At 47.9% G+C, this 23,951-nt stretch overlaps 1 protein-coding gene across 2 annotated transcripts in view; it reads right to left on the bottom strand.

Annotated features, from left to right (window-relative positions):
* The window catches only part of lasp1 (LIM and SH3 protein 1), a 166,075-nt gene that overhangs the window by 62,352 nt on the left and 79,772 nt on the right, over nt 1-23,951 (bottom strand). For both annotated transcript variants that reach the window (XM_085966212.1, XM_085966213.1), the window contains exon 3: nt 21,011-21,095. In XM_085966212.1, the coding sequence (XP_085822338.1) occupies nt 21,011-21,095 (85 nt within the window). The remainder of the gene's footprint in view (nt 1-21,010; nt 21,096-23,951) is intronic.

Below are 23,951 nucleotides of genomic sequence, written 5' to 3'. Positions count from 1 at the left end.
GCCTGCTTGCATTTCCTGTCACAGGCCCGGTTCCGATGTCGGCGCGATGTGCTTACCTGATCCAGCGGCGTAGTTAGTGCGATGTGCCGGCTGGGATCAGGTGAGCACTCTGCAGCCAATCAGGGGAGGGGAAACTCATTCATGAGTTTGATAGTAAAGACTGTCAAACTCATGAAAAGTACGGTCACCCAAAAGACTACTTTAACTTTAATTAAAATTTTAAAAAACATCCCAATAATTAAATAAACTATAAATAATTTTAAAAACTATTTAAAACAATTAATAAAATTAAAAAAAAATTTTTTTTTCACGAATTCAGGTCTAAAAATAAACTTACCTTACTGTAAATTCCTTAAAAACAATGAAGCTGTGGAAAAAATGTAACAATTTTAAATATTAGACCACTTACCTTCAAGAATCCACTGCTTACGCCTCCTTTTTTCATTTCCAAAAAGTTCAGTCCCTTGCACACGCACAAGCCTGTCTAAACGAAGGAAGTTCAACGCGTGCGCGCAGAGTCCTGCGCGCACGCGTTGGACCTCTTAACCCCTTAGTTCGATGGAGAGGAAATGCCGGTTTCCCGCGCATGCGCTGTGCATGCTGGAATCCGGCACTTCCAACGGGCCCACGCGTGAGTACACCGTCCGTACTCACGCGTTGGGACCGGAATTACTGGCCCATTGTGTTCCTGCTGTTAGACACACTCCACCCTGTACAGCCTCGCATTTTAAAATTCTCATCCTCGTTTTCAAATCCCTCGCCCCTCCCCATCTCTGTAACCTCCTCCATCGCTACAACCCTCCGAGATATCGGAGCTCCTCCACGTCTGGTCTCTTGCGCATCTCCAATTTAAATCGCTCCACCATTGGTGGCCATGCCTTCAGCTGCCTAGGTCCTAAACTCTGGAATTCCCTCCCTAAACTTCTCCCTCTCTCTTCCTTTAAGCTCCTTAAAACCTACCTCTTTGAACAAGCTTTTCAGGTCACCTGTCTTCCTAGCTCAAGTGGCTCGGTGTACGCTCCTGTGAAATGCCTTGGGATGTTTTACGTTAAAGGCGCTCTATAAATGCAAGTCGTTGCACGAGAGCTTTCAGCTCGTGAATTTTATTCCACTCGGGCATGCTGCACTCTACTCATGCCATCCTTCCCCTCTCGCTCCCTCCAATCGCCCACGATTCCACAGGAGCCGGCAGCCCGCTGGTGCCTCACCCAAGTGGCCCTTTTCCTTTGTGCCAAAAACAATTGAGCACCAGCTGAGTAATTGCCGATGGTGGGGGGGGGGGGGGCATCAAAGACGGAGTCCCCCTCTCTCGCTCTTGCCCATCGTCCAACTGCCACGCACAGCTGCACATTCCAGCAGGGCATAGCAATCAGAAGTGGCCACACTGGCCGATTAATTTTCTCCCTGTCCCTGCCAAGGCCATGTGTAGCACCTCGACTGATCACGGTGGTCGAGAGCAGTTAACTCGAGACCTTCCGGGATTGTGTGTGGTTCAGTTGCACCTCAGGCTGCCTACCTGTCCACTGAACCACATTCCTCCCCCGCCCCCCCCCCCCCCACCCCCTCAAATTAACTAAACTATGCGAGCAGTCGCGGGCTGTGGGTGGAAGGGGGTGGGGAGGGATCTTTTGCCCAGTGCAGCATCGTACAGAAGGGTGCAGCGAGGCATTTCGGAAAACATTGTTCTGCTGTGCAAAACAAGTCGGCTCGCTCAAGCGCAAAGAGTGTGTCTGCTGTTACGTGTACACAGCACCCTTTCTCTACTCTCTCTGCGACACCCATATATTTTACAACATTGTACAATGGAGTGGAATTATTCTGGTTACCATAGTGATCTCTCCCACAGGCTGATTTTTTTATAAATAGAAGTCAGCGCGTGCTTATTTTACTGGCCTGGGTATTTTCCACAAGAGGGAAGAGGAGATCAATCCACCAGTCCGTCAGGTGATGAGTTTCCATTACACCCATCGGCAGTTTCCTCTAGTCTCCCTCATTTTTTCCCCTCCTTCACTCCCAACTCAATATCCCTTTGCCCAGGTGTCACCACCTCACCATCAAAACAGCCACATTCAGCCCTGCCAACCTCAATACTCTTGGGCGGGGGTTGGCGGTTCATTGTCCGGCTGCATCACTACCTGGTATGGCAACTGCACCGCCACAGACCGCAAGGCTCTACAGATGGTGGTGAAAGCTGCACAACATACTATAGGAATTAAACTACCTGCTGTCCAGGATATCTACCGAGAGGTGCCGGGTGAAGGCCCTGAGAATCATCAAAGATGCGAGCCACCCCAGCCACAACCTCTTCGCCCTGCTCCCGTCCGGTAAGAGATACCGAAGCATACGGTCTCGTACCAGCAGGTTTTGAAACAGCTTCTACCCCCAGGCCATAAGACTCATGAACGAATAATTTATTATTTATTACTGTTGTTTTAATTATTACTGTATTTCTCAGTATTTTTTTTTATCAGTGCTATGCCATATTTATTCCAATGTTGGGAGGACTCGTAAAAATCAACATTTCATTGTGCAGCACATATGTCTGCTGCATATATGACAAATAAAAATTGAATTGAATTGAATTGAATTATTCAAGTTCGCGCCGCCGGGGTTCCAACTTCACTCACCGATCCAGCTCATCGGGCAAGCGTGGCTCACCGACAACTTTGGCTCCTGGGAAATCCTGATCGGCAAAGCTCCCGCCGTCCTGGCCAACAGTCATCCCTCAACCGACACCAAAAACAGGTCAACTGGTAACTCATTTCATTGCTGCCAATGTGGGATTTTGCGGTGCACCTAATTGACAGTGGTGCTTGCCTACATAAACGCTGGTGACTACACTTCAGCAGCAATCCAGTGGCCAGGAAGCCCGTCGGGACATCCCGAGGATGCACAAGGCGCCATGCAAATTCAAGTCACTTTCTCGAATGCAGCATCGAGAGCGGCGACGTTCCAAGGCGGAGTATGTGGGACTGTTTGCGCAGCCGCTGATCACTTGCCGAGTGGCCAAAGGAAACTTGCTCCATAATTTCAGATTCTCTCTCAATGTATCAGATTGTGAGAGAGCTTCACATCAGGTAGATCTTTTATAAGGAGACGCTGGGTTGGCCCTGTGTCATCGCATCAAACAAAAGAGCCACCCCCAAGAAAACTAATTCAGAGAACAAAGGAAACGTAAAACGTAAATTATGTTATTGTCCATGTCCGCCAAACACTCCAGTCACTGCAGTGCCCACCAGTTGCAGAAAGCCTCAAGCGTAGCGGCAGGCACCGCGTGCTCCTTCTCTAGGGTCAAGTCGCCGCTCGTCCTCTGTGCTACGGTGCACAATGACATTGTTGTCGCTCTCTAATCAACTGTCGAGAAACGTCCCAAGAATGGCTACCTTCAGTGATGCATCAAAGTCATTGCATATTTGAGGAAACAGAAAAATAGGAGCAGGCAGTAGGCCATTCGACCCTTCGAGCCTGCTCCACCATTCAATATGATCATGGCTGATCCTCTGTCTCAATATCATATTCCCGCTCTCTCCCCATACCCTTTGATGCCTTTTGTGTCTAGAAATCTATCTATCTCCTTCTTAAATATATTCAGTGACTTGGCCTCCACAGCCTTTTGTGGTAGGGAATTCCACAGGTTCACCACCCTCTGAGTGAAGAAATTTCTCCTCATCTCGGTCCTAAATGTCCTACCCCGTATCCTGAGACTGTGATCCCTCTTTCTAGACGCCCCCCCAGCCAGGGGAAAACATCCTCCCTGCATCCAGTCTGTCTAGCCCTGTCAGAATTTTATACATTTCAATGAGATCCCCTCTCATTCTTCTAAACACTAGTGAATACAGGCCTAGTCGACCCAAACTCTGCTCATAAGACAGTCCTGCCATCCCAGGAATCAGTCTGGTGAACCTTCGCTGCACTCCCTCTATGGCAAGTATATCCTTTCTTGGGTAAGGAGACCAAAACTGCACCCAGTACTCCAGGTGTGGTCTCACCAAGGCCCTGTATAACTGTAGTAAGACATCCTTGCTCCTGTACTCAAACCCAAAACAGTCACAGAAAGTGTGTAACACGCATAAACTAATAAATATCTCCGGAGTAATATATTCAAAGTTATGAGGGGAACCTTGATCAAAACTAAACTGAGGGTTGAAGACTGCTGGGGAAAGAGGAGACGACTGCAACCAAATCTTCCCAATCATTGCAAACTGAAAAACAATTACAGTCCAAGATACCTCAGTTTGACCCCTCCGCTATTTCAGCCCAACCATAATCTGGCCGCATAAATAAGGCTGCTACAACAATATCCGACTCCAAAGAACTAGAAGCAGCCTTCATCCAGCTTAATCTTGATGGAAGCTGTACATAGTTTCCACATGCAATTGCTTCAGTTAGAAAGGAGTTCACACGAGATAAACTTGAATAAGGCAGAAAGCTGCTCTGTCATGAACCACATTCTCACTCTCTCCTGCTGTATAAATATTTAAACATAACATTTATTTTTTTTAAATCTAAAATTAAAAAGGATGGAACGTCCCCAACTTACCAGCCTTCCTCACACAGTAAGGCACACGGAAGTGTGCAGTGTCTTGACAGAGCAATCTCTCTTGCACCAGTTCAGTTTTAATGCCGGGTCCTACAGGCCTGTTGGAGGTCAATGGGGGAGGAGGAGACAGGTTCTTCAGGGCATGGTCAGAATGCCCCTCCTGCACCACACGATTTTTGTGCGACAAACCCGAGATTTGTGGAATTCTCTACCACACAGGGCAGTTGAGGCCAATTCATTAAATATATTCAAGAAGGAGTTGGATATATTTCTTAAGGCTAAAGGGATCAAGGGATATGGGGAGAGAGCAGGGACAGGGTACTGAATTTGGATGATCAGCCATGATCTCATTAAATGGTGGAACAGGCTCGAGGGGCTGAATGGCCTACTCCTGCTCCTATCTTCTATGTTTCTATATTTACAGCAGAGCCGGTTCTGTGCGTCTGCATATTTGCATCAAATTGGTGGGGGGGAGAGGGGGTGGTGGAAAGGCAAAAAAAACCCGAATGCACTTTGTGGGATCGATGGAGGTGGTAGATGTTCCGATGGCAGGTTGTGAGTTCACTGCAGTCAGCGGGAGAGGGGGTGGGTCACCTGCGTACAGCAGAGCTCTTCATGGTGCCCAAACCACCCATCGGCAGTCGATGAAAATCTTTGAAAGGGTAAAAGAACGAACTTTATGTACCCTCTCCATCGCAAAGACCACCCACTGCCACCTCTGTAATATCACCTGTTTCCACCCCAGGCTCAGCCCATCCGCTGCCGAAACCCTCACCCCATACTTCTGTTCCCTCCAGACTCGACGATTCCAAAGCTCTCCTGGCCGTCCTCCCATCTTCCACCCTCCACAAACCTGAGCTCATCCAAAACTCGGCTGCCCCGTATCCTGACTCGCACAGAGTCCCGTTCACCCATCACCCCGTGTCACTGGCCTACATTGGCTCCCAGTTCACCAACATCTCAATTTTGAAATTCTCATCTGTTGTGTATGTACCTTTAAGAGAATAACTGGTCTCAGACTGCAGTACCCACCCCTGTATAAAAGGCGCTAGAGAGCCTCTGTTGTTTAGTTTCATTTATGCCTTTCACCAGTAAAGATCTGTTTGTTTTCTCTCCTGCTAGTCCGTGTCTCAATCATTCACGGACTTAACACTGGCGACGAGTTAGAAACGAACTTACCTGCAACTCAGCAGCAGCTCCGACGACGTTGTTGAAGGTCAGAGCCAGAAGAAAGAAGACAAAAAAAATAGGCCATTGAAACTCGAGAAACGGGCGTCGACCGTCAATCATCGATTTCAAAACTTGCAGGAGAGATTGTCCAGAGCCAGGCTGGGTTCCTCGGTCCGTGGTTTCCCAGCTAATCGGGCTGGTGGCAGGTAGTGCTCTGATCCTTCCTGGGCTGCGGCGGGCTGAACCTCGATCGGGTGGCTTTTCAACGGGGCCGGGCAGCGAGTCGGGAAGCAAGGAGAGAGAGAGGGTGGAGCATACAGGGCGCGGCTGGTGTTTCGAAGCTGGGCAGCGTTCGGACCTCAGAAGAGGGAGGGAAGTGTCCCAGAGGGTCCGCTCCACGACAGGAAAATAATAAAAGAAAAAGAATACGCGCAAGAAACCGTGAAAAGCAGTGCTAACAACAGCGGGGAAGGCGGCAAAGCCCGGGAGGCGCCATTTTAGATTTGCAAGATGCCGAAGACTGGCTGTATCACTGCTTTTGATAATACATTAGAGGACTGGACCACGTATGTGGAAAGAGTCGAGGTATATTTCGAGGCAAACGATGTAGCGGAGGGGAAAAAGGCATCGATATTGTTAAACTTAATGGGCGCTAGAACGTACGGCCTATTGCGGGACCTGATTACTCCAGCCAAACCGAAGGTGAAGAGTTTTAACGAAATTGTTGCTGTTCTACAGGAGCACTTAAACCCTGCACCACTGTTGATAGCAGAAAGATTTAAATTCCACAGGAGAACTCAGCACAAAGATGAGAGCAATGCTGAGTATCTTACGGAACTACGCAAGCTATCAAAGCACTGCCAGTTCGGAGCAGGACTGGCAGATACCCTACGGGACAAATTTGTCTGTGGACTCCTGAGTGAAGGAACACAGAAGAAGTTACTCTCAGAAAAAGAGCTGACGCTAGATAAGGCTTTCAGCGTGGCAGTATCGTATGAAGCAGCAGCCAGGGGAGCTGCAGAAATTCAACAAAAACCACAGGAATAGGGCACCCACGAAATGACACGGGGATTTGCAAAATGTTATCGCTGCGGCAGAACTAACCATGACCAGAAGGACTGCTGGTCCAAAGACAAAATATGCAGACAATGCGGGAAGATTGGACACATTGCACGAGTTTGTAGGTCTGGGAAGAAGACCAGCGACAACAAAAAGGCTACTAAGGAACCGTACAAGAAAGTACAAAAGATGACGGACAGTAGTTCCGAAGACCAGATGAGCGAGTGAATCCGGAAACAGGAGACTAAGCTGTCTCAAACTTCACAATGTAATCGCAAAAGAGGATCACCGAACCATTTGGGTCACTCTCACGATAGCAGGGTCCCAAGTTAAAATGGAATTGGATACAGGATCAGCGCTAACCGTCATGAATCGACGAGACTACGAGCGGCTATTTTCACACATACCCTTGAGAGAGACATTCATCGTCTTGACGACGTATACGGGGCAAAAAGTATACCCCAGAGGAAAAATAAGGGTGCCTGTCGAATACAATGGCAAGAAAATACGGAAATTGTATCTCTACATACTGCCAAATGGTGGACCACCATTATTGGAACTGGAATGGATCAGGAAGATAAACTTAGATTGGCATGCCATTCATGCAATGACGGTGGACAGTAAAAAAGATGAAGACGTCACTCCTGGACGATTGTCAACAATCTTAGCTAACGCCAAAGAGGTATTTCAACAAGAACTGGGCACGCTTAAAGGCGTAACCACCTCGATAAAAAAAGAGAATGCAGTTCCCAAGTTTTTCAAAGCGAGACCGGTACCGTATGCAATTCGCCCAGCCGTCGAGGCAGAGCTGGAGAATCTGGAGAAGGCGGGCGTGTTGTCTAAGGTCGACTGGAGCGAGTGGGCGACACCCATCGTTCCGGTCATGAAGAAAACGTTAACCAATAAGTCCGGAGAGCCAAGGAAGATTCGCATCTGTGGGGATTTCAAGGTGACGGTGAACCCTGTCCTTCACACAGTACAATATCCTCTTCCAAGGATAGAAGACATCTTCGCCTCACTGTCTGGAGGGAAGCGTTTTACAAAAATTGACCTAGCACAAGCATATTTGCAGATGGAGGTTGAGGAGTCCTCGAGGAAGTATCTCACGATAAACACTCACAAAGGTCTTTACCAGTATCATCGATTGGTATTCGGAGTAGCATCGGCTCCGGCGATATGGCAAAGAGCGATGGAACAAGTCCTGCAAGGGATTCCGGGGACTCAGTGTTACTTGGACGACATCCTTGTAACAGGTGAAGATGACAGTGAGCACCTTAACAACCTAGAACAGGTGCTCACTAGACCACGGGAACATGGGCTGCGAGCCAACCGCCCCAAGTGCGAATTTTTTAGGAAACAGATATCGTATTGTGGCCACGTGATTGATGAAGAGGGGTTACATAAGTCCCCTGACAAAATTGAAGCGGTTAAGGCCCCAGCACCTGAAAATGTGTCGCAGCTGAGGTCATTCCTCGGGTTGGTGAATTACTATCATAAGTTTTTGCCGAATTTGTCGACCATTCTGCACCCACTGAACGCCTTGCTACGAACGGGGGTAGCATGGAAATGGAGCGATGATTGTAAGCGTGCTTTTCAGAAGAGTAAGGACTTAATCACTTCAAAGGAAGTATTGGCTCACTACAACCCAGCACTGCCAATCAGGCTGGCGTGTGATGCGTCTCCCTACGGCATTGGGGCGGTACTGTCACATAAATTCCTTGATGGTTCGGAGAGGCCGATAGCTTTTGAGTCACGCTAGTTAACTTCTGCCAAGCGTAACTACGCCCAGATTGACAGAGTGGCCCTCAGCCTAGTGTGGGAGGTGAAGAAGTTCAATCACTATCTGCACGGTCAAAAATTTACTCTACTAACCAATCATCAACCTCTTGTCTCCATTTTCAACCCTCAGAAGGGCGTACCGATAATGACAGCACAACGGCTGCAGAGATGGCCCCTTTTCCTAGGGGCACACCAATATGACATTGAGTACAAAGGAACTAAACAGCATGGAAATGCTGATGGATTGTCACGTCTACCGTTGCCGACGGTGGAAGAAGACCACCTTGCAGTGGATCCAATGGAGTTATTCCACTCGACCATAGTCGACTGTCTCCCTGTGACGAATGCAAACATAGAAAAGGAAACACGGAATGACCCGACACTATCACGGGTCTATGATTTAACGGTGAAGGGATGGCCAGCACATGGCGAACCACTGCTGCCAGCATTCTCACCGAGAAGAGAACAGCTGTCAGTGTGCAGAGGAACCTTGATGTGTGGATCCAGAGTAGTAATTCCACCCAAGTTGACGGATAGAGTGCTCAATGAGCTTCATGAGGGTCATCTGGGTGGGGTAAAAATGAAGAGCTTAGCCAGAGCGTTTGTGTGGTGGCCGGGAATCGATAGAGAAATCGAAGAGATGACCAAGAGCTGTGCAGGATGCCAGAAGGTCCAAAACGCCCCACCACAAGCTCCTCTGCATCCATGGGAGTGGCCCTCATCTCCATGGCAAAGGGTGCACATTGATTTTGCTGGTCCCTTCATGGACTCGATGTTTTTAATTGCGGTGGATGCACATTCAAAGTGGCCAGAGGTAATAAAAATGTCCTCAACCACCACAGAAAAAACTATCGCAGTTTTACGAACCATATTCGCCAGGAATGGGCTGCCTGAACAGATTTGCTCTGACAATGGACCACAGTTTGTGTCTGAAGAGTTCCGGAGGTTCTTAAAGAACAATGGTGTTAAGCATTGCACATCTGCCCCATATCATCCAGCCACTAATGGATTGGCCGAGAGGGTTGTCCAAACATTCAAGAAGGCTATCAAGGCAATGTGTAATGAAGATATACCCCTACAACACAAGGTGGACAACTTCTTGTTTGCCTACCGGAATGCGACACATGCGGTTACCAACCAAACTCCAGCCATGATGTTCTTCAATCGAAGACTACGATGCCGCTTGGATTTGGTTAAGCCAAACATCCGAAGAGATGTGGAGAACAGGCAGTTTCAGAATATGAATGAAAGACCGACCAGGAATTTTAAGATAGGTCAACCAGTTTTGGCCCGGGACTACCGCACTGAGAAATGGCAGCCAGGAACAATTTGTACACGACAAGGACCTCTCATGTATACCGTGGACATTGGGGAGAGCATTGTAAGACGCCATGCTGACCAGATTCTAGAGTCACTGGAAAACGTCAACTCCACACCACGATCTGATACACCTGGTAATGAAATTGACGTTCCAATTGCAGCTACCGCAGAACCGGTAATATTGGAAGCAGATAAACCAAACAACGACATTGATTCCGAATCAACTTTGCCAGAAGAACCTGATACCCCAAAGAGGCGTTATCCAGACAGAATCAGGAAGCCTCCTCAAAGACTGAACTTATAATTGCTTAAACTTAACCAATGTATCTAGCAACAGTAATTGTGATTGTAATTCGTTATCATTAGTTGTAAAATGAATGTTATGTACTGTTTATCTAAAAGGGGTGGAATTGTTGTGTATGTACCTGTAAGAGAATAACTGGTCTCAGACTGCAGTACCGGCAGTGACCACCCCTGTATAAAAGGCGCTAGAGAGCCTCTGTTGTTTAGTTTCGTTAATGCCTTTCACCGGTAAAGATCTGTTTGTTTTCTCTCCTGCTAGTCCGTGTCTCAATCATTCACGGACTTAACATCATCCTCGAGTTCAAAACCCTCCTTGGCCTCAACCCTCCCTATCTTTAACATTCACCAGCCCTACAACCCTCCAGGAACTCTGAATTCCTCCAACTCTGGCCTCTTGTGCATTCACCACTTTCTTCGCTCCACCATTGGCAGCTGTGCCTTCAGCCATCTAGGCCCTAAACCTCTCCAAATCTCTCCTTTCTTTAAATTGCTCCTTAATGCCGACCTCTTTGCACACCTGCCCTAATGTCTCCTTCTTTGGCTCGGTGTCAATTTTTGTCATTACGTTCCTGTGAAGCACCGTGGGACGTTTTACTCAGTTAAAGGCGCTATATAAATGCAAGTTGTTGTTATAGCAACCTTCAGGGACCTCCCAAAACACTTCACAACTAACGACTTACTTTTGAAATGCAGTGACTGCCTCAGGCAAACAGAGCGGCCAATCTGCACACAGCAAGAACCCACAAACCGCATAGAACAGTATTTGGCCCCTCGAGCCTGCTCCGCCATTCAATGAGATCATGGCTGATCATCCAAATTCAGTACCCTGTCCCTGCCTTCTCCCCATATCCCTTGATCCCTTTAGCCTTAAGAAATATATCCAACTCCTTCTTGAATATATTTAATGAATTGGCCTCCACTGCCTTCTGTGGTAGAGAATTCCACAGGTTCACCACTCTCTGGGTGAAGAAATTTCTCCTCATCTCTGTCCTAAATGGCTTATCCCTTATCCTTAGCAACGAGATAAAAGGACTAGTAAATCTGTTTGCGGTGGTGTTGGGTGAAGGGTTAATGTGGTCAGAACACAAGGAGAAAAAGCACGAGGACAAACGAAAGCAAAGCCTATCCCCAGATATGGTAAAGGGCACAGTCGGAGGAAGTTGATAATATTGTATTAACAATTAATTATTAACTGAGACGCAGGAATGTGCTGCTCATTTCTAATCTGCTGTTCTGCCAAACCGTTTCAAGAATCCACCAGTAAATGGAGTTGAGATACAGATCAGCCATGATCCAATTAAATGGCTAAAAAAGCTCGAGGCGCAGAATAGCTTACTGCTGTTCCTATGATTCAACTGTAGCAGTTATTCGGTTGATATAAACTCAACAGACCCTTGGTTTCCTAGTCTGGGAGTAAGGTTGCTACCCATTCAATCGTTGGCTGCGCACCTTGCATTTTTCAGCCGCTGTCTACCATTTTATTGTTAAATGTAAAACCGGGGCAACAAATGGCTGCTTGTGTTTTGAAAAAAAGCGAACGGGAAATGAAAGAAGAGACTTGCATTTCTATAGCGCCTTTCGTGACCTCAGAATGTCCCAAAGCGCTTTACAGCCAATGAAGTACTTTTGACGTGTAGTCACTGTTGTAATGTAGCGAAACGCAGCAGCCAATTTGCGCCCAGCAATAGGGTTACCAATCCTCCCAGAATTACTGGAGTGGGACTTGAACGCACAGCCTTCTGACTCAGAGGCAAGGGTGCAGCCCACTGAGCCACGGCTGGCGCTACTCCAACAGAAGGTCCAAACAGCATGATAGCAACATCACCCAATCCCACATCGCAGCTACCGCATTCTCCCAAACCTCCATAAATGCACTGTTTGAATCTGCAACACTTGCTTCCTCATTCTCTGATGGAATGGTGCGGATGTTGTGTTACTGTCGCTTGGTTAAGTTTCAACCTCAAAAATTTCCCAAACTGCAACCAGTGGATGACAATATTGTCACATGCGCAATTCATTCCTTGACTGCGCCTCCTTACAGTCACCAACTAGTTTCCCTCCCCTTCCCCCATTATTGACCAGCACGACAGGAGAGAGCTGAGAAACCACTGAAAAGGCCCAACAGCATATTGGGTTCCTCAGAGCAAATAAGGAAGGGAACTGGAAGGACAGCAACATCACCAGGGCACAGTCGAACACCAATTGAGATTTTATAATATTTGTTTATAAGCAAAAGTGCAAAATTAAGTGACTAGGCCCAAAGTACACAAAATCATGTACAACCTCAAACCTAGCCTTTCTTTAGAGTTTGGTGAGGAACGGTAGGGGTGTTAGAGTGAGAAAGGGAGGGAGGGAGGGAGAGAAAGGGAGGGAGAGAAAGGGAGGGAGGGGGAGAGAGAGAGGGGAGGGAGAGAGAGAGGGGAGGGAGAGAGAGAGAAAGGGAGGGAGGGAGGGAGAGAGAAAGGGAGGGAGGGAGGGAGGGAGAGAAAGGGAGGGAGGGAGAGAGAGAGGGGAGGGAGAGAGGAGGGGGGGGAGGAGAGAGAGAGAGAGAGAGAGAGAGAGAGAGAGAGAGAGAGAAAGAGAAAGAAAAAGAGAGAAAAAGGAGAGAGAGAGAGAGAGAGAGAGAGAGAGAGAGAGTGAAAGTGAGAGAGAGAGAGAGAGAGAGAGAGAGAGAACGAGAAAGGAGCGAGAGAGAGGGAGAAAGGAAAAAAAGATAGAAAGGGGAAAACAAGTGAGCACAACATGAAATAACATGAGAAAGTTGACAAAATAAACACAAATTAACTCCACAGCCAAGTACCACTCCCTACCTACAACTTCACCCGTATCTTGACAAAAGGTGGTAGGTAACCTGCCTGGGACTGTAATGAAACACCAGAGAGCGCCATCCCAGGCAGTCCTTCATTTTAACAGTTAGCATCACCAAGTCTAAATCCTATCAGAGATAAAGAACAAGCACTGATTTGATGATCAAGTCACACACAATCAGTGAGGAACTGGATATCAGGAATTATGGAAGGTAGTTTCGGTTTGGGGAATGGACGGGAAGGGGAAAGGTGATGCCAAGGAGACATCTACGTCAATCACGTACCCTTGTTGTGCATGTCAGAAGCCAGCCATGAAGAGCTTTGCAAAGTGATACATGTTCCACCTCCATATCTCTCTAAATCATATCCCCTTACGGCCTTCTTTCCTGGAAGACTGTGGCCCATGCCAGTATGGGGTTACACACAACAGTCACCCTCCAGTGCCTCGCTGGGGAAAGCGAGGGTCAGGACACTGTCTGACCATGGAGAATGCAAGAGTCAAACCTAATCCTATGCTCAATCAGTAGGCTTGCCAACTCTGGTTGGACATATTCCTGGAGGTTCCATCACATGACCACCCACCTCCAATCACCTCCCCCAGTCAAGCAGCCTTTTCTCGCAACCGCGCGCCCCCACCCCCCTCCAGTATTTTCATAACCAATAAACAAGTGCTCAAATGTTAAAAAATGATTTTTTTTTTTTTTAAATCCCACGATGATATTTTTTGCCCCTGGCTTGTTCACAGCAGTGTCCAGGGGATTAATCGTTAATTCCTGGAGGCTCCAGGCCAACCTTGGAGGGTTGGTAACCCCATTAACCAGTGAGCAAGCAAGCACACACCCACCCCCCAAACGACTAACATGGTTTTCTGGCTGCTGAGGAGAACCAATTCTGTTTGTTTTCCCCCATCCCCCAATTCCTCAGCCTAGACACACAAGCCATTGCAGGTAACTCGGTACAGATCAAGGACCATATCACAGACTACCCTGCTCTGCGGCATTCCAAACTGTGCCCTGTACTTATAACCGACAACGGCATTCTGAAATATTTGTCATCTCTCTAATATTTCTGCCCATGTCTTGACTATGAAAGGGTCAGAGATATTTGCCGATACCATAGCAATGCATCAGGGTCAGCCAGTGGCTCAGTGGGTAGCACCCGCGCCTCAGTCAGAAGGTTGTAGGTTCAAGTCCCACTCCAGAGACTGGAGCACAAAAATCCAGGCCGACACTCCCAGTGCAGTGCTGAGGGAGTGCTGCACTGTCGGGGTTGCCGTCTTTCGGATGAGACGTTAAACCTGCTCTCTCAGGTGGACGTAAAAGATCCCATGGCCACTATTTCGAAGAAGGGCAGGGGAACTATTCCCGGTGTCCTGGGGGCAATATTTATCAACATCACTAAAAACAGATTATCTGGTCATTATCACATTGCTGTTTGTAGGAGCTTGCTGTGCGCAAATGGCCTGCCACCTTTCCCACATCACAACAGTGACTATACGTCAAAAAGCACTTCATTGGCTGTAAAGCGCTTTGGGACGTTCAGAGGTCACAAAAGGCAAGTCTTTCTTCTTTCAAAGCAAGAGAGCGCAGCCCCAACCCCACTCAGAACATGAAGAGCGCTGTAGACGACTCGCAAGACTGAATAAATGTCACGAGGAGGAAGCCGACAAGACCTCATCTGAAGCAGAAGTTTCTAAGTGAGCATTACAATATTTTTAGGAGTGTGAAAGACGCACAAGTTTAAAAAAGAAACTGTGGCTTTTTGCACTAATATAAATGTTCTGTGCAGGCAGCAGTCGCTCACCCTCGTCTTGCATGCCTGGACAGGCTACCAGAGGAAGCCAGTCAATCTGATAAACAACCCTCATCGCACCTCGATGCATCTTCCTCTTTCCTCACCCAACCCCCACCCACACGATAATCTCCACTAATTAAAAAAAAGTTAGACCACACTTTTGAGAACTGTGCACATTTCTGGTCTCCACATTACAAAAAAGGGTATAGAAGCACTGGAGAAGGTGCAAAAAAGAGATTCAGAAGGATGGTGCCAGAACTGAGGGGATGCATCGATCAGGAAAGGCCGAGAAAGTTGGGGCTCTTTTCTTTAAAAAAAAAGAGAAGGCTGAGGGGTGACCTGATCGAGGTCTAAGATTCTGAAAGGGTTTGATGGGTAGACGTAGAAAAGATGTTTCCAATTGTGGGGAGTCCAAAATTAGAGGTCATAAATATAAGATAGTCAACAATTAGTCCAACGGGGAATTCAGGGGAAATGTCTTTACCCAGAGAGTGGTTAGAATGTAGAACTTGCTACCACACGGAGTAGTTGTGGCAAATAGCATAGCATTTAAGCACGCGGGAGAAAGGAATAGAAGGAAATAACAGAAAATGCTGGAAAAACTCAGCAGGCCAGGCAACATCCGTGGAGAGAGAAATAGAGTCAACGTTTCGGTTCGAAACCCTTCATCAGGACTGAAAAAACACAGGAAATGAAACCGATTAAAAGGCCAGTTTGGGGGCTGGGAAATGGGGATGAGAGAACAAGAGAGAAGTGAAGAGACATTAAGGAGGTATTCAAGACGAGACGAGATGGTGATAGGACTAGTGGAGAGACAAAAGACGGCTCTAGATTAGGTGTGAAATGCACTGGCAGAATGAGAGACAGCTGCCATGTGGGAGAGAGAAAAAGGGGGAAGGGCACAAAAGAGGTGTGGATAAAAAATATATAAAAATGTAATAGGGGCCGAGGTTATGATCTGAAATTATTGAACTCGATATTGAGTCCAAAAGGCTGTAAAGTGCATAATCGGAAGATGAGGTGCTGTTCCTCGAGCTTACGCTGGGTTTCTGTGGAACAATGCAAGAGCCCGAGTACGGTGAGGTCCGAGTGGGAATGGAGCAGTGAATTAAGCTCGGGGTCACCCTTACGGACTGAACGGAGGTGTTCCGCAAAGCGGTCACCCAATCTGCGTTTGGTCTCCCCAATATAGAGGAGACCACATCGTGAGCAGCGAATACAGTATACTAGATTGCAAGAAGTACAAGTAAATCGCTGTTTCGCCTGGAAGGGGTGTTTGGGGCCCTGGACAATGGGAAGGGGGGGGGTATAGGGGCAGGTGTTACATCTCCTGCGCTTGCATGGGAAGGTGCCAGGCGAAGGGTGATAGAGGAATGGACTAGGGTGTCTTGGAGGAAGATAGAAGGATATGTTGATAGGGTTAGATGAAATGGGGGGGGGGGGGGGGGGGTGCTCATGTGGAGCATAAACGCCAGCATAGACCAGTTGGGCAGAATGGCCTGTTTGTGCCGTAGGCTCTATGTAAGTTTCATACTGTGAGTGCCAGTTTGGACTCAGTTGCCTCTGGGTCAGAGGTTTGTGGGTTCAAGTTACACGCCAGTACTTCAGCATGCAATTTGCATGCACACTACCATAGCAGCGATGGATTGGTGCGTTCCAACGTGCCTGATGCTCTGTCTGCTTCTTCAGGTGGATCTTGAAACACCAAAAGAGGAAGATGGCAAATATAGTACTAGTAGGAAGAGCATAGGGATATCTGCCAGCCAACTTGGAAAGACCATTGCTGGCCAATGAAGGAAGGTTGAAGAGTCAGCTCTCTCGCTGCTACCAAAATAAATGCCAGTTGATGCTACAAAAGGTGGCTGTTTATGTTGCTCAGAACCCATGGCCCCCCAGAGGGACTATGCAAAAGCAAATCAAGATGATGTCAGATGCTCCGAAGGTAGCAGAACCAGCATTGAAACTGGAGCTGTTGGCAGAGAGAGAGAGAGAGAGAGAGAGAGAGAGAGAGAGAGAGAGAGAGAGAGAGAGAGAGGGAGAGAGAGAGAGCAAACTGAGTGAAGAGATCAGGAAAGCCCTTTGGTTCAAACTGTTTTATGCTCAGATGGCTACCATACAGCAATAAGGACATTGAGATTTGCAGGGTGTGGGGGGGCGGGGGTGGGGAGATAAGAAAGTCATGGATCCATCCCTGCTATCCATTGACACACGCTGGAAAAAAAGGACTTGCATTTATATAGCGCCTTTCACGACCTCAGGATGTCCCAGAAGCACTTTACAGCCAATTAGGTACTTTTTGAAGTGGAGTTACTGTAGGAAAACTCAGCAGCCGATTTGTGCACAGCAAGCTCCCACAAACAGCAATGTGATAATGACCAGATAATCTGTTGTAGTGACGTTGATGGAGGGATAAATATTGGCCCCAGGACACCAGGGGAAGAACTCCCCTGCTCTTCTTCAAAATAGTGGCCATGAGATCTTTTACGTCCACCTGAGAGAGCAGACGGGGCCTCGGTTTAACGTCTCATCCGAAAGACTCCCTCAGCACTGCACTGGGAGTGTCAGCCTAGATTTATGTGCTCGAGTCTCTGGAGTGGGACTCGAACCCACAACCTTCTGACTCAGAGGCGAGGGTGCTGCCCACTGAGCCACGGCTGACACTTGTGTATAGACAGGATCGTATTTGATTGTGGTTCACCTCGTGGTCAAATAGCTGGATTGAGCATACGGTGCATGTGGGCCCTCAGCAAGGAGTCACTGTCCTCAGGGTTGAAGGAAAGAAAACGAATTTTTTTTTTCAACAAAATTGTGCTCTGAAAGCTCAATTTTGCTGTAAATACAAAGAATATTCTGTGACTTAAAAAAGATGCTCCACTCGAAGAGCTGGCACGTACAAAATCCACAAATAGCCAAGGTCATATGCCTCGAGCTCAAGGCATCAGTGAGCTGCATCACCACTGCCATCATCCAACCCTGACTCAGGCTGCAGAATCATCTCTGCTAATTTAGAATCAATGAGCCAGACACCACTCAGCAAATGCAAAGGAGATCGGCTGCAAACCACCCTTTGAACGAGAGATCGAACCGAGATTCCCCGTCTGCCCTGTTAATCGGTCAGAGGAAAAAAAGCTCCCCACGCCAGCAATTGCAAAGAATTGATCGAGAGGGGAAGATGGTAATTTTTCCCCAGTACCCTATTTGATATTCATTCCCAGTCCAAGAAATCTTTGCAGTGCTTGGTCACCCCAGGGTCCCAATGCCCTGCGGTATATGCCCACTGCTTTACCCAAAGACACCGCTCCCCTTGCTAGAATGACATTCTCGGGAACCAATGCCAAATAGCTCGGTACTAAGGCAAGTGTTACGTGCGTAGCCCACTTAGTTCTAGGCCGCGATTCAACATCAAATCCAGTTGTGCTGTTGGTAAGTAACCAGAAGCAGCAGTCTGCTATATTTCATCATTGTACACTTATCAATTCACTGAAATTCATCAATAAGCAGACTGACTAGAAGGCACTACACAGAGCAGCAGGTTTGCATCGATTGCACCACTTATTGATTCAATTATAGAGCTTCCCCACCCATTGGGTTAACAGGCCAAATGAAGTGTGAAATGTTCCATCAGTCCAGTTAACTGCTCAACTGTAAAAAAAATACTTTTGGGGGTGACTGTTAAAGCAGAGAAACAGTAGAAAGACTCTTGAAGATTTGGGAGCAAATAATATTTTAAAAAGTCACGTATGTGAACTAGCGCTTCAATGGAGCATTCCATCGAGGGACAAGAAGTTGTTGTACAGGAAACTTCGCGATATCCGGCACCGACGGGACCGAGCTGCTGCCGTTCTATCAAAACTTCCGGATAGACCAGCGCTAATGTTGAAGGATACGGAGGTTTTCATCTCCGTATCTGACAACAAACACTGTTGCTTAGCAACAGTTTGTAAACACTCGGCCCGTACCTTGGAAGCGTCTCTGAAGCTGTTGCTAAGCTACAGAGATGCTTTCCAGAGCCTGGCTGTTAAAAAAAAAAATGCTAGGTGAAGAAAAAAAACCTAACCAAAATGGCTGCTGATTTCTGCCGTTAGATCGAAGTTTCCGGACATACAACCTCCGGATAAACCAAAGTTTCCTGTATTTATATAGCGCCTTTAATGGAGTAAAACGTCCCAGGGACAGCCATGCCTTGTTACTAAAAGAAGGCATTCTTGGCGGTTCACTCAATGAGCCTGGTTTGCGTTCAGTAGCAGAGCTGTCCAACCGCACTCTTGGGAAGCCACGCACTCTCTTTTTGGTGTAGAATTGCCACCCGTTTTTTCCGCAGCTCGTTCTGAAGGCACTTGTACATCGAAGAGCGCCACTTTTGGAGTCGGCTGCGCGATCGGGCCTTGGCGCGGGCCCGCCTTTTCTCCCAGCGGCTTCTCGATTCATCGTCTGCGCGTCTGCTCTGCACAACCACGTGGAACCCAACGCCTCGGCGGGAGCGGCACCGAAGACGGCCAGTTGAAGCGGAGAGGCTGGAACGCGGTCACTGTGCTGCGCACACCGGGCCAAGGAGAAAGAAAACAGCACAGTGCGCGCCGAGAACCCAAGCTGCTCAGTGGGCAGCCCTTTCTCCTCCGAGGCAGAAGGTCGTGGGTTCGAGTCTCACTCTAGAGATTTGAGTGCAAAATCCAGGCCAACACTCCCAGTGCAGTACTGAGGGAGTGCTGCACTGTCAGAGGTGCCGTCTTTCGGATGTGAAGTTAATCGAGGCCCCCTCTGCCTTCTCAGATTGACGTAAAAGATACCGCAGCACTATTTCGAAGAGGAGCAGGGAAGCGTTACATTGCCCTGGCCAATATTTATCCCTCAACCAACACCTAAAAAAACAGATTATCTGGTCATTATCACGTTGCTGTTTGTGGGACCTTGCTGTGCGCAAATTGGCTGTCGTATTTCCTACATTGCAACACTTCAAAAGTACTTCAAAGTGCTTTGGGACGTCCTGAAGTCATGAAAGGCACCACATAAAAGCAAGTTAATTTCTTCCTTTCTTTATCAGCAGCAAGGCAAAAAGCACCTTCAGAGAGTAACCAGAGTTCCATTTGTTTAAACAGGTTTGCTGCCTGTCTCACTCCCTGACATTCCAAGATCAACAGCTCTGCTCACTGCTCGTTTCCACGTGATGGACTTCATTGTATATTCAAACTGGAAGGAACTAACCGAGGTCCTTTAAGAGGTAAACCAGCCACCAATCCTATTCACAAGAACCTCAGGGAAAAGTCAGCGTTTGCTCAGGCTGCCCACGCTGGCTGGATGTGTCCTGGGACGTTTCATCAGACGACCGCCCCACCCCACCCCGCCGCTCCTGTCTTTGGTCACCCGACACATCGCAGAGCCCCGCCTTCTCACACCAACTGTTAAGTGGACAGACTGTTACCCGATGGAGGAAAGAGGTGGAGAGGTTTGGGGAGGGAGTTCCAGAGCTTAGGGCCTTGGCAGCTGAAGGCACGGCCACCAATGGTGGAGCGATTAAAATCGGGGATGCACAAGAGCTCAGAGTTAGAGGAGCGCAGATACTTCGGAGGGTTGTGGGGTTGGAGAAGGTTACAGAGATAGGATGGGGCAAGGCCACGGAGGGATCTGAACATAAGGATGAGAATAACCACTACCCTGGTGTGCCGTGCCATGACATCATTATGGATTCCCATTTCAATCTAATGTGTCCCCAATCGCTCAGCAGCTCAGACAGATGTGCCAGTCCCCACTGGTCCTCCACGACCCGCCCGCCCACCAACATCTCCCCTCCACCCTTGAAGCTCTGACTGTCAGGTGTGTTACTCTGCCAGAGCGTGAGGTCAGGATTGGTGGTGCCTCCCTAGACCGGCAGAGGAAATCTGTTAGAGGGGGCAACCAGTACCTGTGTAATCAAACCCCAGCCTGCAGGAGAGCAATGGAGAAAAATGATTCAACAAACACCGCAATGGTGGATGCAGTGTTCCCTCTAAGCTGCGCGCGTGCGTGACCGCACAGTAATCTGCAAGGTACCTCACAGGTCACTCGAGCTCTTCCATTGGATTTCCGATTGACCAAACGCCCCCACACCTCACACCACCGCCACCCCGCCACCCACCAAAGTGCTTGACAAGAACCAGCTTCCTTCAACAGCCTGCTGGGAACCGGCTGCCCAGTGACAAGAGGACAGCAAACGATTCCACGCCCTGCGGGTGCTTTCAGCCGAGATGGTAGAGTTACTTACTTGACTCTGCAACTTGCTCTGTTTTTTCAGGCGCAGGTTTTCCGGGGTGTCTGCCACAGCGGTGAACGACGATTTGGGGTAGTGCCTGGGAAAATCAACACAAAAAAAACACACCAGTCAGTTTCCACGGTTACACACTTATTCCCTCAAGAATTAACCTCATTAACAAGACAAGCGACGGAACCGGTGAAATTTGGCAAATGAGTGACGTGTTCTTCCACTCGGGTAGACGGAAATGCGACGCCAGGAATGATGCCGCTATATAAATGAACAATACCTCAGCCAGACATTGCAATCTACGCCAATTACAAGAGAGCTGGAAAGCTCCAATATGACTCAGGGCAAGAAACGGCCATTTGGCCCATTTCAAACATGTGAATTAGGAGCAGGAGTCGGCCACTCGGCCCCTCGAGCCTGCTCCGCCATTCAATAAGATCATGGCTGATCTGATTACTCCACATTCCCGCCTACCCCCGATAACCTTTCACCCCCTCATCTCATCTGGACTTAATGTACGATGGTTCTGTTTTAGACTCGCTCGGCTTCTCCTCAATCACTCCAATTACACATTGAGCCCCACTTTTAAAAAGGAAAAATAAATTCCCCTCCCCGTGACTCGTCAAGGTGAACAGACTCTCAACAGGCAACCTCCCAGGACCCAAAGAACGCCTTCAGGTGTTTGGTATCATTATTTGGTAACGTCTGGAGACTTTCCTGTAAGTACAGACATTAACACAATGCTACACATTCACACAGACAGCGCAGATATTTACAGGGAACGTTTTTCAGCTGTGGCTCAGCGATTAGCGCTCTCGCCTCAGTCAGAATGGTTGTGGGTTCGAGCCCCACTCCAGAGACTTGAGCACAAAATCTAGCCTGACCCTCCAGCGCAGTGCTGAGGGAGTGCTGCACTGTTGGAGGTGCCGTCTTTCAGATGAGATGTTAAATCGAGGCCCCGTCTGCTCTCTCGGGTGGACATGAACGATCCCATGGCACTATTTTGAAGAGGAGCAGGAGAATTTTCCCCAGTATCCTGGCCAACATTCAACCCTCAATCAACATCAGATAATTTTTTTTTCCGTGATCATTATCCCATTACTGATTGTGGGAGCTTGCTGTGCACAGATTAGCTGCCGCATTTCCTTCATTACAACAGTGACTACACTTCAAAAGTACTTCATTGGCTGTGAAGCGCTTTGGGACTTCCGGAGATTGTGAACGGTGCTATAGAAATGCAAGTTCTTTTTATAAATAGAAATAGGGATCCACACACGAGCATGGACACGCACCAACACTGCTTTCCATCAAACCAGGCCATAAATATCCTGCCTCAAAGAATGGCATACCACTGGGTTCTCAAATTGAGGTTCCCGGACCCCAGATGGTCAGCAGTCGGATTTATGCTCATCCGTCTCTCCAATTCTGTTTTTGTAAATTTATCAGGAACAGGAGGAGGCCATTCCGCCCCTCGAGCCTGTTCCGCCATTCAATCAGAATATGCCTGATCTGTATCTTAACTCCATCTACCCGCCCTGGCTCTGCAGCCCTCAATACCCTTTGCCTAACAAAAATGTAATCGATCTCAGTTTTGAAATTTTCAATTGACCCCCAACAGCCTCAACAGCTTTTTGGAGGAAGAGTTTTCCAGATTTCCACTCCCCTTTGTGTGAAGAAGTGCTTCCTGATATCACTCCTGAATAGTCTGGCTCTAATTTTAAGCTTATGCCACCTTGTTCTGGACTCCCCTAATATTAGCATATTATTTCCATTACTGTATGCAAAAATCCTGGGATGAGAGGTTGTGTAGAATGGGCCTATACTCTCTGGAGTTTAGGAGAATGAGAGGTGATCTCATTGAAACATACAAGATTCTGAGGGGGATTGACAGGGTAGATGCCGAGAGGTTGTTCCCCCTGGCTGGAGAATCTAGAACTAGGGGGGGGGCACAGTCTCAGGATAAGGGGTCGGCCATTTAAGACTGGGATAAGGAGGAATTTCTTCACTCAGAGGGTTGTGAATCTTTGGAATTCTCTGCCCCAGGGGGCTGCGGATGCCGAGTCCTTGCGTATATTCAAGGCGGAGATCGATAGATTTTTGGACTCTAGGACAATCGAGGGATATGGGGATCGGGCGGGAAAGTGGAGTTGAGGTCGATGATCAGCCATGATCTCATTGAATGGCGGAGCAGCCTCGAGGGGCCGAATGGCCGACTCCTGGCTCCTATTTCTTATGTTCTTAAAACATTTTTGCACAGTTTTCCATTGGGCAACTAAGTACCTAATGGCTGGGGGTCCCCAATAGTACATCCATGTTTGGAGGGGAATCCACGGCATTAAAAAGTTTGAAAACAACTGGTCCAGGGTGAAGGGCCGAAGGTTCTCCGAGAAAGCGTTTGGTTTTCTAATACAAACTTTTCGTTGGTTAGTGCCAAAGGGAACAGAACTAAAACTGGTGCAGAGTCACCAGATCTTTGCCATTTGACGACAGTCATCTTAACACTCAAAATATTCCAGGAATAGGAGAGGCCCAAAAAAATAAATTCACAGAAAAAAAAATAGAAGTTCCCCATCCCCCCAAAATAATCTCAGCAAAAACATACGTCTTGTGGTTTTCTCAGGATAAGGGGTTAGCCATTTAGGACTGAGATGAGGAGGAATTTCTTCACCCAGAGTGGTGAACCTGTGGAATTCTCTACCACACAAGGCAGTTGAGGCCAATTCATTAAATATATTCAAGAAGGAGTTGTATATACTTCTTAAGGCTAAAGGGATATGGGGAGAAAGCAGGGACATTATTTCCAGTACTGTATACAAAAATCCTGGGATGAGGGGGCTGTCCTATGAGGAGAGATTGAGTAGATTGGGCCGATACTCTCTGGAGTTTAGAAGAATGAGAGGTGATCCCATTGAAACATACAAGATTCTGAGGGGGATTGACAGGG

Source organism: Somniosus microcephalus, chromosome 24, assembly GCF_052327205.1.
Source record: "Somniosus microcephalus isolate GS21.2 chromosome 24, FLI_Smic_1.0, whole genome shotgun sequence".
Classification (NCBI taxonomy): Eukaryota; Metazoa; Chordata; class Chondrichthyes; order Squaliformes; family Somniosidae; genus Somniosus; species Somniosus microcephalus.
The sequence above is the reverse complement of the archived record's forward strand: the minus strand, read 5'-3'. Positions and strand labels throughout refer to the sequence as shown.